Genomic DNA, 14,139 nt, shown 5'->3' with positions numbered 1-14,139 from the left:
TTTGCCTCTGTTATCTGATCTTGTTGATATAACCTTTTCACAAAATCACAGAAAATATAGTGCAGAAGAGGCCCTTCCGCCCATCGAGTCTGCACCGACACATGAAAAGTAGCTGACCTACCCACCCAATCCCACTTGTCAGCACTTTGCCCATAGCCTTGAATGCTCTGACGTGCCAAGTACTCATCCGGGTACTTTTTAAAGGATGCGAGGCAACCTGCTTCTATCACACTCCCAGGCAGTGCATTCCAGACTGTCAACACCGCCTGGGTCAAAAGGTTTTTCCTCAAATCTGCCCCTCATTTGGAACTTGTGCCCCCTCATATCTGACCCTTCAACTAAGGGGAACAGTTGCTAACTATCCACCCTGCCCATGCCCCTCATAAACTTGTACACCTTGATCAGGTTGCCCCTCAGTCTTCTCTGCTCCAGCAAAATCAGCCCAACCCAAGCCTATCCAACCTCTCTCCATAACTTAAATGTTCCACGCCAGGCAACATCCTGGTGAATCTCCTCTGCACCCCCTCCAGTGCAATCACATCCTTCCTATAAAGTGGTGACCAGAATTGCGCACAGTACTCCAGCTGTGGCCTCACCAAAGTCTAACATGTCCTCCCTGCTTTTGTGATCTGTGCCTCGATTGATGAAGGAACGTGACACATGTGCCTTTTTCACCACCCCAAATGTAGAATACCCAATTCATTTTTTCGAATTAAGGGGCAATTTAGCGTGGCCAATCCACCTTCCCTGCATAATCTATGGGTTGTGGGGACGACACCCACGCAAACACGGGGAGAATGTGCAAACTCCACACGGACAGTGACCCAGAGCCGGGATCGAATCTGGGACCCCGGCGCCATGAAGCAGCAGTGCTAAACACTGCGCCACCGTGCTGCCCATTTTATATCACCCTATTAACCTGCCCTCCCCCCTTCAGAGATCTGTGGACAAACACGGGAAGGTCACAAAAAGATATCGTCCTTCTGCACTGTTGGGAATTCTATTCTATTCTATTTGAACTTGTGGGACATATCCTTGGAGAGCAATGGAGATAAAGCAGGGGAGTCGGACTGACTGGCTTGTTCCACAGAGAGCTGGCATGGACTCGATGGGCTGAATTGCCTACTTCTGTACAGTAATGATCCAAAAACCCATTGGAAGGTGGCGGGGAGGAGTACCACCGATCGAGAGCGTGAAAGCGGCTTCATGGTGCTGAGTGGCGGGGCAGGCTGGCACTGGGCTACGCCAGCCAACCATATGATCCATCTGCATACAAGTGGCCCCTTTGTTTCACGACGCCATCCAGCCTGGCTGAGAACAGACAGCAGGGAGCAGCTTGCAAGGGAAAGAATCACAAGAGCAATTAGTTCATAAATCGAGAGATAAACAGATGGATTTAGGCCAAATTCACTCGGATTTTTCAGGGAGGGTGGGTGGGTAGGGAACGAAGTTACCGGAAGAAATATAGAGTTAACTCTGAGACCGATCGCCGCTGAACATTACCTGTTCCCACTTTCCACTCTTGTCAGCCACACATCTGCAACTCATTTTGAATCTTCACTCACGGCTGGTCTCCACGACCACAGAGAGGCAGCTTCTTAAACGTGCTTTGTTCTGCAATGTTGTGGAATGAGTTCATGCAGCCCACTGCCAGATCTTTCTCCCGTGGACAGGGCCCGGGGGTTGGACACTGTCATGGTGGGCGGGGGGGGGGGTTAATAAAATGGTGTTTCTAATCAGGGCCGTCCAGCTTTGCTGACAAGAGCTTTCCTATAATTCTTGGTATCTGGAGAGATGATCAAAGAACAAGGCAACGCTAAGAGCAGCAGGACCACGCATTTAAGCCCTGGAATTTGGTTCTGTGAGGTGGTAAGAGGTCAATTGGTGCTTGCAGCAATCGGTGTTAACCCTTCAATGACTGCACTTTATTGGGGGTTTTCTTTTCTTCCTTCGAAGCAAGCGGGTATCGCTGAGAAGGGCAACATTTATTACCTATCCCTGGTTGACAATCAGTAAAAAGAAAGTAAGACTTGTGTGATGAACGGTATTAATAACTGCTGTAAACGGTACCTGACCTTTAATACCTTGCCCCTTTAAGATGCTTGGAACCCTGGGGGACTCCGCCTCTGGCTCCGCCCCCAGGAAACGGTATATAGGATAAGGCTCCATGTGGTGAGCACATTTCTCTCAGATGCTGTTCAGTTCTCTGTAGATTAAAGCCTTTTGATTACCGACCTCGCTCTCGCGTCGTAATTGAGAGAGCCTCAATTTAATATGCAGACACATCAAGATGGACAGCGCTCTAAAACCGGAGAAACTCAACCTGGACGCCAGGTCACCGGAAGCCCCGGAAATGTTTAAACATTGGCTCCGGTGTTTCGAGGACTATCTGGACTCCTCAACGACTGATGTCGACAGCACTCGCAAGCTGCGTTTACTACATGGCCGGGTGGGCCACCGACTCTCCGCCGTGATTGAGAATGCTACGACCTATGATGCGGCGGTCGAAATACTGAAGAAACGCTTCATAAAACCTACTAACGAGGTACACGCCAGACATTTGCTCTCAACCTGCAGCCAGCGTTCCGGGGAAACGCTGGATGAGTTCGTGGAAAGACTCACCGCGCTCGCGAGGAACTGCAACCACAAAGCAGTGACGGCAGAAGACCACAGGAACTTGCATATTCACGACGCCCTTGTGTCCGGTATCAGGTCCTCGTACATCCGGCAGCGGCTCCTAGAAGACGGGGCAAAGGATCTCCAGGGCACGGTAACGCTTGCCTCTTCTCTCAAAACGGCCCACCGTAACCTCCGTACGTACTCCGTGGACCTTGCAAACGCCTCTCGATCCCCTCCAGACTAGGCCACGCTACAGGCCTGTGCCACGCGGCGATCCGCTCACTCCGGGGGTTCCCCATGCTATTTCTGTGGGCAAGGCCAGCACCCACGTCAGCGTTGCCCGGCCCGCTCCGCGATCTGCAACGACTGCGGGAAGAAAGGCCACATCGCTAAAGTCTGCCTGGCTGGGCCCAAAGGCCACAAACGAAACCCACACCAGGCCCAGAAATCAAGCTCCCGGTCTCACAGACCCCGCAACGCGGCTGCGGCCAGACACGCCCACTTCCGACGTGTCATCGACCTCGTGCGAGTCATGGGCGCGGCCATCTTGGCAGCGGCCATCTTCGAAACCCGACAAGTTCGACCGGCGGCAGCGGCCATCTTGTGACTCCGGGCGGCCATTTTGTGCGTTCGACTCTGACGTCCCGCAACTAGGAGCGATCACACTCGATCAATCGCGGCCAAAGCACCTGCGGAACTCGATGATGCGGGTTCAAGTCAACGGCCACGACACTCCCTGCCTATTCGACTCCGGGAGCACGGAGAGCTTTATCCATCCAGACACGGTAAGGCGCTGCTCCCTGCGCACCCACCCCGACTCCCAAACTATCGTCCTCGCTTCGGGGTCCCACTCGGTACAAATCACGGGGTATTGTGTCGCGGACCTCGCAATTCAAGGCGCTGAATACATCCAATTTAAACTCTTCATCCTCCCTCGCCTCTGCGCCCCCCCTGCTGCTTGGTCTGGACTTTCAGTGCAGCCACCGGAGCCTGACACTGAAGTTCGGCGGGCCCCTGCCCCCACTCACGGTCTGCAGCCTGGCGACACTAGAAGTTGCGCCACCCTCCCTCTTGGCGATCCTCACTCCCGACTGTAAGCCCGTCGCCACCAGGAGTGGCCGGTACAGTACCCAAGACATGACCTTCATCAAGTCAGAGGTTCAGCGGCTACTAAAAGAGGGGGTCATAGAGGCCAGCAACAGCCCTTGGAGGGCTCAAGTATTGGTAGTCCGCTCCGGGGAAAAGCAGCGAATGGTCGTGGATTATAGCCAGACCATAAACCGCTTTACGCAACTCGATGCCTATCCACTTCCCCACATAGCAGAAATGGTGACCCAAATCGCCCAGTATCGGGTATTCTCCACGGTCGACCTTAAATCGGCCTATCATCAACTCCCTATTCGCCCACAGGACCGCCCCTACACGGCTTTCGAAGCAGCCGGTCGGCTGTTTCACTTCCTCAGGGTCCCTTTTGGTGTCACAAACGGAGTCTCCATTTTCCAGAGGGCAATGGATCATATGGTGGACCAGTACGGCTTACGGGCCACCTTCCCGTACTTGGACAACGTCACCATCTGCGGCCATGATCAGCAGGACCACGACGCAAACCTGAGGAGGTTCCTCCAGACTGCCCGGGCCCTCAACCTCACGTACAACAATGAGAAATGCGTGTTTCACACAACCCCGGCTACGTCATGGACAATGGGGTCCTAGGCCCAGACCCCGACCGCTTGCGTCCCCTTAAGGAACTTCCCCTTCCCCGTAGCCTCAAGGCACTCAAACGGTGCTTGGGGCTTTTCTCCTATTACGCCCAGTGGGTCCCCAGCTACGCGGACAAAGCCTGGCCACTCATTAAGACCACAGTTTTTCCCCTGACGGCTGAGGCCCAGTCGGCTTTCAGCCATATCAAGGCCGACATCATCAAGGCCGCCATGCACGCGGTGGACGATGCCACCCCCTTCCAAGTAGAAAGCGACGCATCAGACATCGCCCTGGCTTCTACCCTCAACCAGGCAGGCAGGCCAGTAGCATTCTTCTCCCGAACCCTCAACGCCTCAGAAATCCGGCACTCTGCAGTTGAGAAGGAGGCACAAGCCATAGTGGAGGCCGTGCGACACTGGAGGCACTACCTAGCCGGTAGGAGGTTCACCCTCGTCACCGACCAACGGTCGGTTGCCATTATGTTCGATAACGCACAACGGGGCAAAATAAAGAGTGACAAAATTCTGAGGTGGAGAATAGAGCTCTCCACCTATACGTACGATATTAAATATCGCCTGGGGAAGCTCAACGAGTCCCCAGATGCCCTGTCTTGCGGCACGTGCGCCAACGCGCAATTGGACTGCCTGAGATCCATCCACAATGACCTCGGCCACAAGGGGGTCACCCGGCTTGCCCACTTCATCAAGTCCCGCAACCTGCCCTACTCCACAGGGGAGGTCAAGGCCATGACTAAGGCATGCCAGATCTGTGCGGAATGCAAACCGCAATTCTATCGACCAGACAAGACCCGCCTGATAAAGGCCTCTGGGCCCTTTGAGCGACTAAGTGTGGACTTCAAAGAGCCCCTCCCGTCCACCAACCGCAACATCTATTTCCTCACCGTTATCGATGAGTTCTCCCGCTTCCCTTTTGCTGTCCCCTGCCCCGATATGACCTCGGCCTCCGTGATCAAGGCACTGCACAGCATCTTCACACTGTTTGGTTTCCCCGCTTATATCCACAGCGACCGGGGTACATCGTTCATGAGCGATGAGCTGCGTCGGTACCTGCTCAGCAAGGGCATCGCCTCGAGCAGGACGACGAGCTATAACCCGCTAGGAAACGGGCAAGTGGAGAGGGAGAACGCGACAGTTTGGAAGGCTGTCCTCCTAGCCCTACGGTCAAGGAGTCTCCCAATGGCCCGCTGGCAGGAGGTCCTACCCGATGCCCTGCACTCCATTAGGTCGCTCCTCTATACGGCCATGAACGAGACCCCTCACAATCGTTTGTTTGTCTTTCCCAGGAAGTCCATCTCTGGGGTCTCGCTTCCACCCTGGCTGACGACTCCAGGTCCAGTCCTACTCCGGAGACACGTGAGGAGCCATAAAATGGATCCAATAGTTGAGAGGGTCCACCTGCTGCACGCAAACCCTCAATACGCCTACGTTGAGCACCCCGACGGCAGGCAGGATACCGTCTCCCTGCGAGACCTGGCACCCGCTGGCTCTCCCACCGACCCCACCGACTCTCCCACCGACCCCGATGTTTTCCTCACCGACCCCCCCCCTTCTACCGACGCTCCCTGCTCCGCACCGACTGCCGACTCCGACAGCGCCCCCCCCCCATAGCGCCCCCTGCCCCCCAGCCAGCGCCGGTACCGATCACCCTAATCACCCCTGATACCCCCCCCCCCCCCTCCAAGGCGGGCAAAGGCTCAGTCAACCGTACTCCCGGATATACCACCATCGGAACCGACCATCCACGGCGCCACCACCAGAGCAGCAAAAGTCAGCACGGACGATCAGACCACCACAAAGACTGAACTTATAACTCCACTTCACCCCCGACGGACTATGAGTTTTTTTAAACAGGGAGTGAATGTGATGAACGGTATTAATAATTGCTTTTTGCCTCATCAATCCCGGACGCTGACAGGCAGCCATGAACCTGCGAGATTCTGTGTGATAGTGTGTTGTAAATAAACGTCAGTTGTTTCATGCTCAGCTGGTGGGCCAAAGTTATTATGACGCGGGAGCGAGGTCGGTAATCAAAAGGCTTTAATCTACAGAGAACTGAACAGCATCCGAGAGAAGTATGCTCACCACATGGAGCCTTATCCTATATACCGTTTCCTGGGGGCGTAGCCAGAGGCGGAGTCCCCCAGGGTTCCAAGCATCTTAAAGGGGCAAGGTATTAAAGGTCAGGTGCCGTTTACAGCAGTTATTAATACCGTTCATCACATTCACCCCTGTTTTAAAAAACTCATAGTCCGTTGGGGGTGAAGTGGAGTTATAAGTTCAGTCTTTGTGGTGGTCTGATCGTCTGTGCTGACTTTCGCTGCTCTGGTGGTGGCGCCGTGGATGGTCGGTTCCGATGGTGGCATATCTGGGAGCATGGCTGACTGAGCCTTTGCCCGTCTTGGAGGTGGTGATTAGGGTGATCGGTGCCGGCGCCAGCTGGGGGGCAGGGGGCGCTATGGGGGGGGGGCGCTGTCGGCAGTCGGTGCGGGGCGGGGAGCGTCGGTAGAAGGGGGGGGAGGTCGGTGGGGAAAACATCGGGGTCGGTGGGAGAGTCGGTGGGGTCGGTGGGAGAGCCAGTGGGTGCCAGGTCTCGCAGGGAGACGGTATCCTGCCTGCCGTCGGGGTGCTCGACGTAGGCATATTGAGGGTTTGCGTGCAGCAGGTGAACCCCCATCCTGGTCCTCTGGTTGGTATTTTCGGGTCATGTGACCCTTTCGGCCGATCATCCCCTTAAAGGGGCCACACACCACATCTCCCTTTCTTGGTCCTTTTGTGCAATGATAACAGTTAAACTATACAGCTCCCAACATTTAACCCATTCAACCAGTCCATCATAGATTTAGTCTCTCTGGTGTTTTTCCACTTTCTGACAGAGTGGTGTAACTCCATCGACTTTGGTGCTTCTGCTGGGGTATTTATTGCAGGAACTGGTATCTCCTCGGGTATTGGCAACTCTGCCTCACCCCTTCCTGTGGGGAGGGCAGGCTGTCCTATCACAGGTTGACTGGGTACTTCACCACTCGGACAACCAACAATGTTTCCTGTTGGCAATATGGTTTTGCGCTGTCGTACTAGCAGCTGGGGCACCTCCCATCTACGTAAGTGGTCCACATATTTCCTGATAATTCCATCTTGTACATTCACTTCATAGACAGCCGTCCTGTCTTGGCTACAACAGCTCTTGGTTCACTTGCAAAATGTCTGACAAAGACCGGTTCATCAATGGCTAATTACCTTGCTGCTTTGCCTGGATCGTGATTTTTCTTCTGATTGATCTGATTGACCTCTACCCTCCCTGGCAAATTTGGAAACACCAGACTTAGTCTTGCCCTAAGACGCCGGCCCATCAATAACTCTGCTGGCAGCACTCCTGTGGTTGAGTGCGGCATTGTCTGGTATCTTGGACATTCTGGAATCGTACCTGACTGCTTTTTAAGACCTGCCCAGAAGGTTAGACCTGCTCGTTCAGCCAGTCCATTGGATGCCGGGTGGAACGGAGCAGTCCAGGATATGCCTTCTACCGTTCGTGGAGGAAAATCTGAAATTCAGCACTCGTGAGGCTGTTCCGTTATCCAACACGATTACTTCAGATATCCCACGGGATGAAGAACACTGACACAATCTCTCAGATCTGACATGCAATGTCGTAGGCCTTCATTTCAAACACTTCCACCCACTTCAAATGGGCAAAAACATTATGCCCAAAAATGGCCCCACATAATCAACGTGGGCACGCACCCATGGCTGACCAGGCCATTCCCAAGGGTGCAAAGGGGCTGAAGCAGGGAACTTCTCTTGCAACTGGCACTGGGCGCAGTGTTTCACTAACCTCTCAAATTCGACATTTGTGCCAGGCCACCAAACATAACTCCTGCCAAGCGTCTTCGTTTTTGACACAGCTGGGTGGGCACAATATAATTCAGCCTTATGGCCGTGCTTCGAATAGTTCATCCTCTGTCTGCTTAGCTGTCTCCCATACACACTGTGGAAAAGGGGGTTTGTGCTGAACCTACCCATTGGATTTAATTCAGAGGTGATTGTCTACCATTGTGTGGGAGTGTGTTGCGCGATTGGAGAGGCGAGAGTTCTTTGTCACAACGTTGAGTCCGGCCAACAGCTATTTAAACCAGTTCCATGAACCAGTTCAGCTGCAGAATCTGTGTATATGTGGTGACCCAAGCAGTCCAAAGATGTGCAGGTTAGGTGGATTATCCATGATCAATTGCCCCTTAGTTTCCAAAGATGTGCAGGTTAGGTGGATTATCCATGATCAATTGCCCCTTAGTTTCCAAAGATGTGCAGGTTAGGTGTCGTTACGGGGAGAGGGTGGGCAATTGGACCTAGGTAGGGTGCACTTTCAGAGGATCGGTGCAGACTTGGTGGGCCGAATGGCCTCCTTCTGCACTGTAGGAATTCCAAAAATTCTATGGATTCTATGATCGCAAAAAGATTGTGGATGAGAAAGGCCATTCGGCCCCCCAGTCCTTTATCCATCCTCACACAGTTGAGTCCAGTAGTTTCAGAAACTATTCCAGGAACACACGCCACACGATTGAGGAGGAGACCTGACTGGTGTTGAGGATCACCACACCTCAGCAAGTGGCAAGGATGAGAAGGCGGGGCCTCATGAATAACCTCAGCCAGTCCAGGAATTGAACCCCTGCACTGCTGGCCTCTCTCTGCATCACAATCCAGCAGTCCAGCCAACTGAGCTAAACCGGCCTCTGGAATCTGCTAAGTGCTTCCTATACTATAGCAAAAGGCCACTACTGACAAGGAGATCCAACACTGGAGGAAACAACTACACCAGCTCAACCTTCTGCAAGCGACGGCAGTGAGTGTTTGACAACAAAGGCCTCCGCATGTCAACAAAATGGATAACCGAGCATTTGTGGTTAGCTCACTGTGGTAATGCAGTGGGACGTTGGCTGTGTACGAGCGACAAGTAAGAGCACTGGAGAAATTCCATTAGCACTGTCACCATCGCAACCTCAGGATTCAATGGCAGGTCGGCTGGACAAACGCTGGTGTCTTTGAAATCAGCTCCACAAGTATTTCAGCAAAACTACTGCAAAAGTCAACATCGGCAGACTGAACACTTGTGTCTGAACAATTTCTTCCTCACCAGGTCCTGTTTGCTCAACTCTCAAAAGGCAAAAGTTCCAGGGGAGGACAAAGAAAACATTTCAAAGACCCTCTCTGAAACAGGGCAGCATTGATGACTGGGAGGAGATTGCCACCAGCAATATCGCAACAACTTGTCCCTCGAGCTGCATCATCCTTTGAGCCTAAACACCTTTGTGATGAGGCAAAGCAATGATACAGAAGGCAAGAAAAAGGAAGCAAATCCTGCACTCCCGATCCCACTGTCTCCTGGGACATCCTGCCACACGTATCCAAGGATCTGTGGGTCGAGAAGACTTGATCTTCGAATCAGCCGCATCCTCTTAAAGGCCGAAAAGCCCAATTTTCAATGCACAGAAATGATGTCGGGAATGATTGAATCTAAAGCTTTTTGATGTGCCTTTGTCAATCTCTCTCTTTTACTTGATCTCCATCCTTCACCCACTTTTTAACATCTGAACATGAAAATAGCATGTTAAAATTGCAAGCTGCAAAGAATTATATCCAACTACTGTAATCCTTCAGTTGAGTTATTCTGTGCTCATTGAAATATTTTCAATGCACATTGTCGTTTTTTACTGACAATGAGCTGACAAAATTTGAATTTTCATTTAACTCTTGAAATACAAAGATTTATGCTGAGACATTTGAGGCAGAATTCTCCGCTCCCGGGAAAATCCGGGAGGGCCGTCGTGAACTCGGCCGAGTTTCACGACGGCCTCGGAGGCCGCTCCTCGTCCCCTATTCTCCCCTCCCGGCGGGGCTAGGAGCGGCGCTCCGCAACTCTCGGCCGCCGGGCAGCGCGCTGAGAATGATGCGACGGCGGCGCCTATGTGACGTCAGCCGCACATGCGCAGGTTGGCCGGCTCCAACCCACGCATGCGCGGCTGACGTCACGACGGCTGACAGCTCAAACCCGCGCATGCGCGGTGGCCGTCTTTCCCCTTAGCCGCCCCGCAAGACGTAGCGACTTGATCTTGCGGGGCAGCAGAGGGGAAATAGTGCGTCCGATTGAGACGCCAGCCCGACGATTGGTGGGCACCGATCACCGGCCTGCCCCCTCCCGAGCACAGTCGTGGTGCTCATTCCCCATCAGGCCCCCTACAAGCCCCAAAACGGGCATCTCACGGCGATTTCACGACGGCAGCGACCAGGTGCCGTGACCGTGAAAAACGGTGAGCGGCGATTCTTCCGAGCGGGGGGTGGGAGAATCGTGGGGAGCGCCAGGGGGTTGTGAAATTAGTCGGGGGGCCCTCCCGCGATTCTCCCACCCGGCGTGGGGAGCGGAGAATTGCGCCCTTGATGTTTGCCAACTCTCCAACCTTTGGTTTTCCGTTGACATGATTCTTCTGCAGTTGCCCATTTAAAATTCTCATCTTTCAGTTCAAACACCTCCCTAGTTTTATCCCTCCCTCTCTCTGTGACTCTCTCTGGCTGTGATGTTCCAAGCCCTTTGAGCATCGCAGTCTTCCTGTGTGTCCACCATGGCTGAGATGGTATCACTCCCGCCACAGGGTCACATGGTTCCAGGTTCAACTCCAGAACATGAGGTCAAAGAGAGAGGGGGACAGCACTGCACTGTCAAAGATGGCATCTTTTGAAAGAGGCGTTAAATCAAGGACCCATCTGCCTGCGCAGATGGAGGTAATAAAACCCATGGCATTCTTTTCAAGGAGAGGGGGGATGTTCTCCTCAATATCTTGGCCAATATTTATCCCAATTAACGTTTGTTATGGGAGAGGCGTTTTCAGAACCCCGAAATGTATCATGGAGTTCAACCAACCTCCCCCTTTAATGTGTTGTTGCTTTTGAAGCACACGGCTTGTTCTCCAAGTGTGGTATTACAATTATGGACACGTGGGTTTTCAAACACAAAACAATGTTTATTCCATGAACTCAACTTAACCTTTTAAATAAACATTGGATCACTTAACACCCCTTACTCCAAAGGTAACCCCGAAAATAATACAACAATAAATACAACACCTGAGGAAGGAGCTGCGCTCCGAAAGCCAGTGATTCGAAACAAACCTGTTGGACTTTAACCTGATGTTGTTAGAATTCTTACTGTTCATCAACAATGCAGCTCCACCACTCTTTCCTTTCTGTCTGTCCTTCCTAAAAACTGAATAGCCCTCGATGTTTAATTCCCATCCTTGGTCACCGGAAGGGTGCTATATAAATCCAGGTGGTTGTTGTGAATATTAGGGCCACCTCAGACGGTTTCTTGCTTTCTTTGCAATTTGCAAATGATGGCGTCTGACACATCTGGAATTATTTGCAGTATTCTGCTGCAGAATGTAAAGTTAAAGGAGTGGGCTTTTTTTTTAAATGTCGCTTTAAAAAAATATTGTTACTGTTTCCCTTCATATCCAACTGTTTGCCCTCAACTTGACATTATGGGTGTAGGCAGTAATAACGATAACTCCTCTTTACATTAAACAGAGAGCCTACTTTCATTGATCACACAATGACGCTACAGCAAGGTCAGGCTTTGGAAATCCTGGAAGGTGTTTACAAGAGCCTGGATACCAATAAGCCCATGTCCTGGTTCGACTGCGTGGCCTGGGCCAGGAGACATTGGCAGACACAATACACCAACAGCATCCGGCAGCTCCTGCACAATTTCCCTTCGGACCAGGTACGGCGGTGGGGGGGGGGGCAACGGAGACCGTCTGGGGCATTGGAATAAATCAGCGTTTCAGCACTGGGGCTGAACAAGAGTAATTACTCTGGCAAGAGAGGTTTAATAGGAAGAGATTTTCATATGGAGCCTTGTCACAGACTGAACAATATCTTTTTTAAGACAGATAACAGACTTGTCTTTTTTTCCCCCTATGCAGGATAGGGGTTACTGAAAGGTAATGTGTACTGGTGTACGATTCGTCATAGTGTATGTGCTTGAAAACTGCTGTTATTTGATTTTCCTTTATGCTGAAGTTTCCACTTGCTACATGCTGGCCCTTTAACTACATCTTCAACACCTGACTGAGATCACTGAGGGGTGACCTTTGACCTCGTCGCACTTTGCATCAGCGTCACTCCTCACCGCACCAAATGCTAAAGGCAGCTGGGAGGTAGATACCCGGGGCCAGTAATTTCTTCCGAAACGAATGGCCAGTATTCTACTCCACCTGTCCCACAAGGATTCGAGTGGTTTCTGGATTCCCACACTGCCCTAATTTTACCTCTTGAGACCTGGTTTGAATGCAGGCCAGGCTCCTGGGTTAGTTAAACCCAAGGATGTTGATGGTGGGGGATTTACCAATCGTAATGTTGTTACCCAAGGGCTGGTTTAGCACACTGGTCTAAATCGCTGGCTTTCAAAGCAGACCAAGGCAGGCCAGCAGCACGGTTCAATTCCCGTACCAGCCTCCCCGAACAGGCGCCGGAATGTGGCGACTAGGGGCTTTTCACAGGAACTTAATTGAAGCTTACTTGTGACAATAAGCGATTTTCAGTTTCATTTCACTTTCCATCTGCTACTTACCAGTCCAAGTCAGAGTGTTGAGCAAGTCCATTGATGCCATTTGTAATAGCTTGACTGCTGTGCGAACTAAGGTCATCTAAACCGGAAGCAACATGCCCATCTCTCTCCACCACCCCCCCCCCCCACCTCCTCTCCCCCCCACCTTCTTCCGCTCCGGCCATACCGCATGGTACATTTAGCAAAAACATCCCGAGGGAACTTTCAATCAAGACCTGAATGCGTTTGAAGTACACTACACAAATCAGCTCATACTTCAACACAATCTGGCAATAGCTAAGCAATATTTCTCATGAAGGAATGGCAGGGTAATGGATGTATCATGCTGACACAGCAAGGATACCTTTCCTGAGGCTGAGCGTACAAGACCGTTGTTGGGGAGAGTGCGTTCCGTAGTTAGCCCATGCTGGCCTGAACCAATTGACCCTGATACCAAGAGTTCCATGCCAAGAAATTCTGAATTCTCCAGCGCTTATCTTGATGTGTGTAAATCCTCCCCTCAACAAATAAGATTTGATTTTGGCAAAATTTCCTGGCAGGAAAAGATTTATGACCAGCTGGTTGTTTTTGCAAAACATTAGGAACTGCGGTGCGCACAGTATAAGTGCACAGTATGAACCTTCACGTGGAAGAGCTGTGATATTGTGAGTAATGGGTTTGGGAAACTGGCTGCTTCACTGACTGCTGCTAATATGTGATCACCACATTTTATCCAGCTGTGGAGCATAGAAACCTAATGTCACAGGAGACCATTCAGGCCATCACGCCTGTACCAGCTCCTTGAAAGAGCTACACTCCTCTTACTAATTGATCTGTGAGCTACACGCAGAGCAATACTTTTTACTGTACCTCGGTATCCAATCCAATCCAATCCAATCATTGTTGTTGTTCTCCAATGAATCCTATTAGACCCGGCCCCCACCCCCATCCCCACTCTTTTCCCTGCAGCCCTTGAAGTTTTTCCTGAGAATCCATTCAGACAAAGTTAATTTGGCATGGCAACTAGTGGGGAAATACTTTGACAGAAAAATTGCCGTGCAACACGTCTCGCGCGGTTAGGCTGGGATCGTGCCTTGCTCCAGCTGGAGACTCTTGATCCTATTGCTGTCCGTTAGGGGGAATTGATGTCCTCGTGCTTTCCGTCCCCACAGGAAGATGATTGCATATTCCCCCTTTTGGAACCCTTTG

The 14,139-nt window shown here is 51.7% G+C and overlaps 1 protein-coding gene across 1 annotated transcript in view; it reads left to right on the top strand.

Moving 5' to 3' along the window:
• The window catches only part of LOC119973637 (ubiquitin-like modifier-activating enzyme 1 Y), a 354,147-nt gene that overhangs the window by 127,495 nt on the left and 212,513 nt on the right, over window positions 1–14,139 (top strand). Inside the window, exon 15 of the mRNA XM_038812018.1 lies at window positions 11,910–12,105. Coding sequence (XP_038667946.1) covers window positions 11,910–12,105 — 196 coding nt within the window. The remainder of the gene's footprint in view (window positions 1–11,909; window positions 12,106–14,139) is intronic.

The sequence above is a fragment of the Scyliorhinus canicula genome, chromosome 11, assembly GCF_902713615.1.
Source record: "Scyliorhinus canicula chromosome 11, sScyCan1.1, whole genome shotgun sequence".
NCBI lineage: Eukaryota > Metazoa > Chordata > Chondrichthyes > Carcharhiniformes > Scyliorhinidae > Scyliorhinus > Scyliorhinus canicula.
Note: the sequence above shows the minus strand (reverse complement) of the source record. Positions and strands in the feature narration are given on the sequence as shown.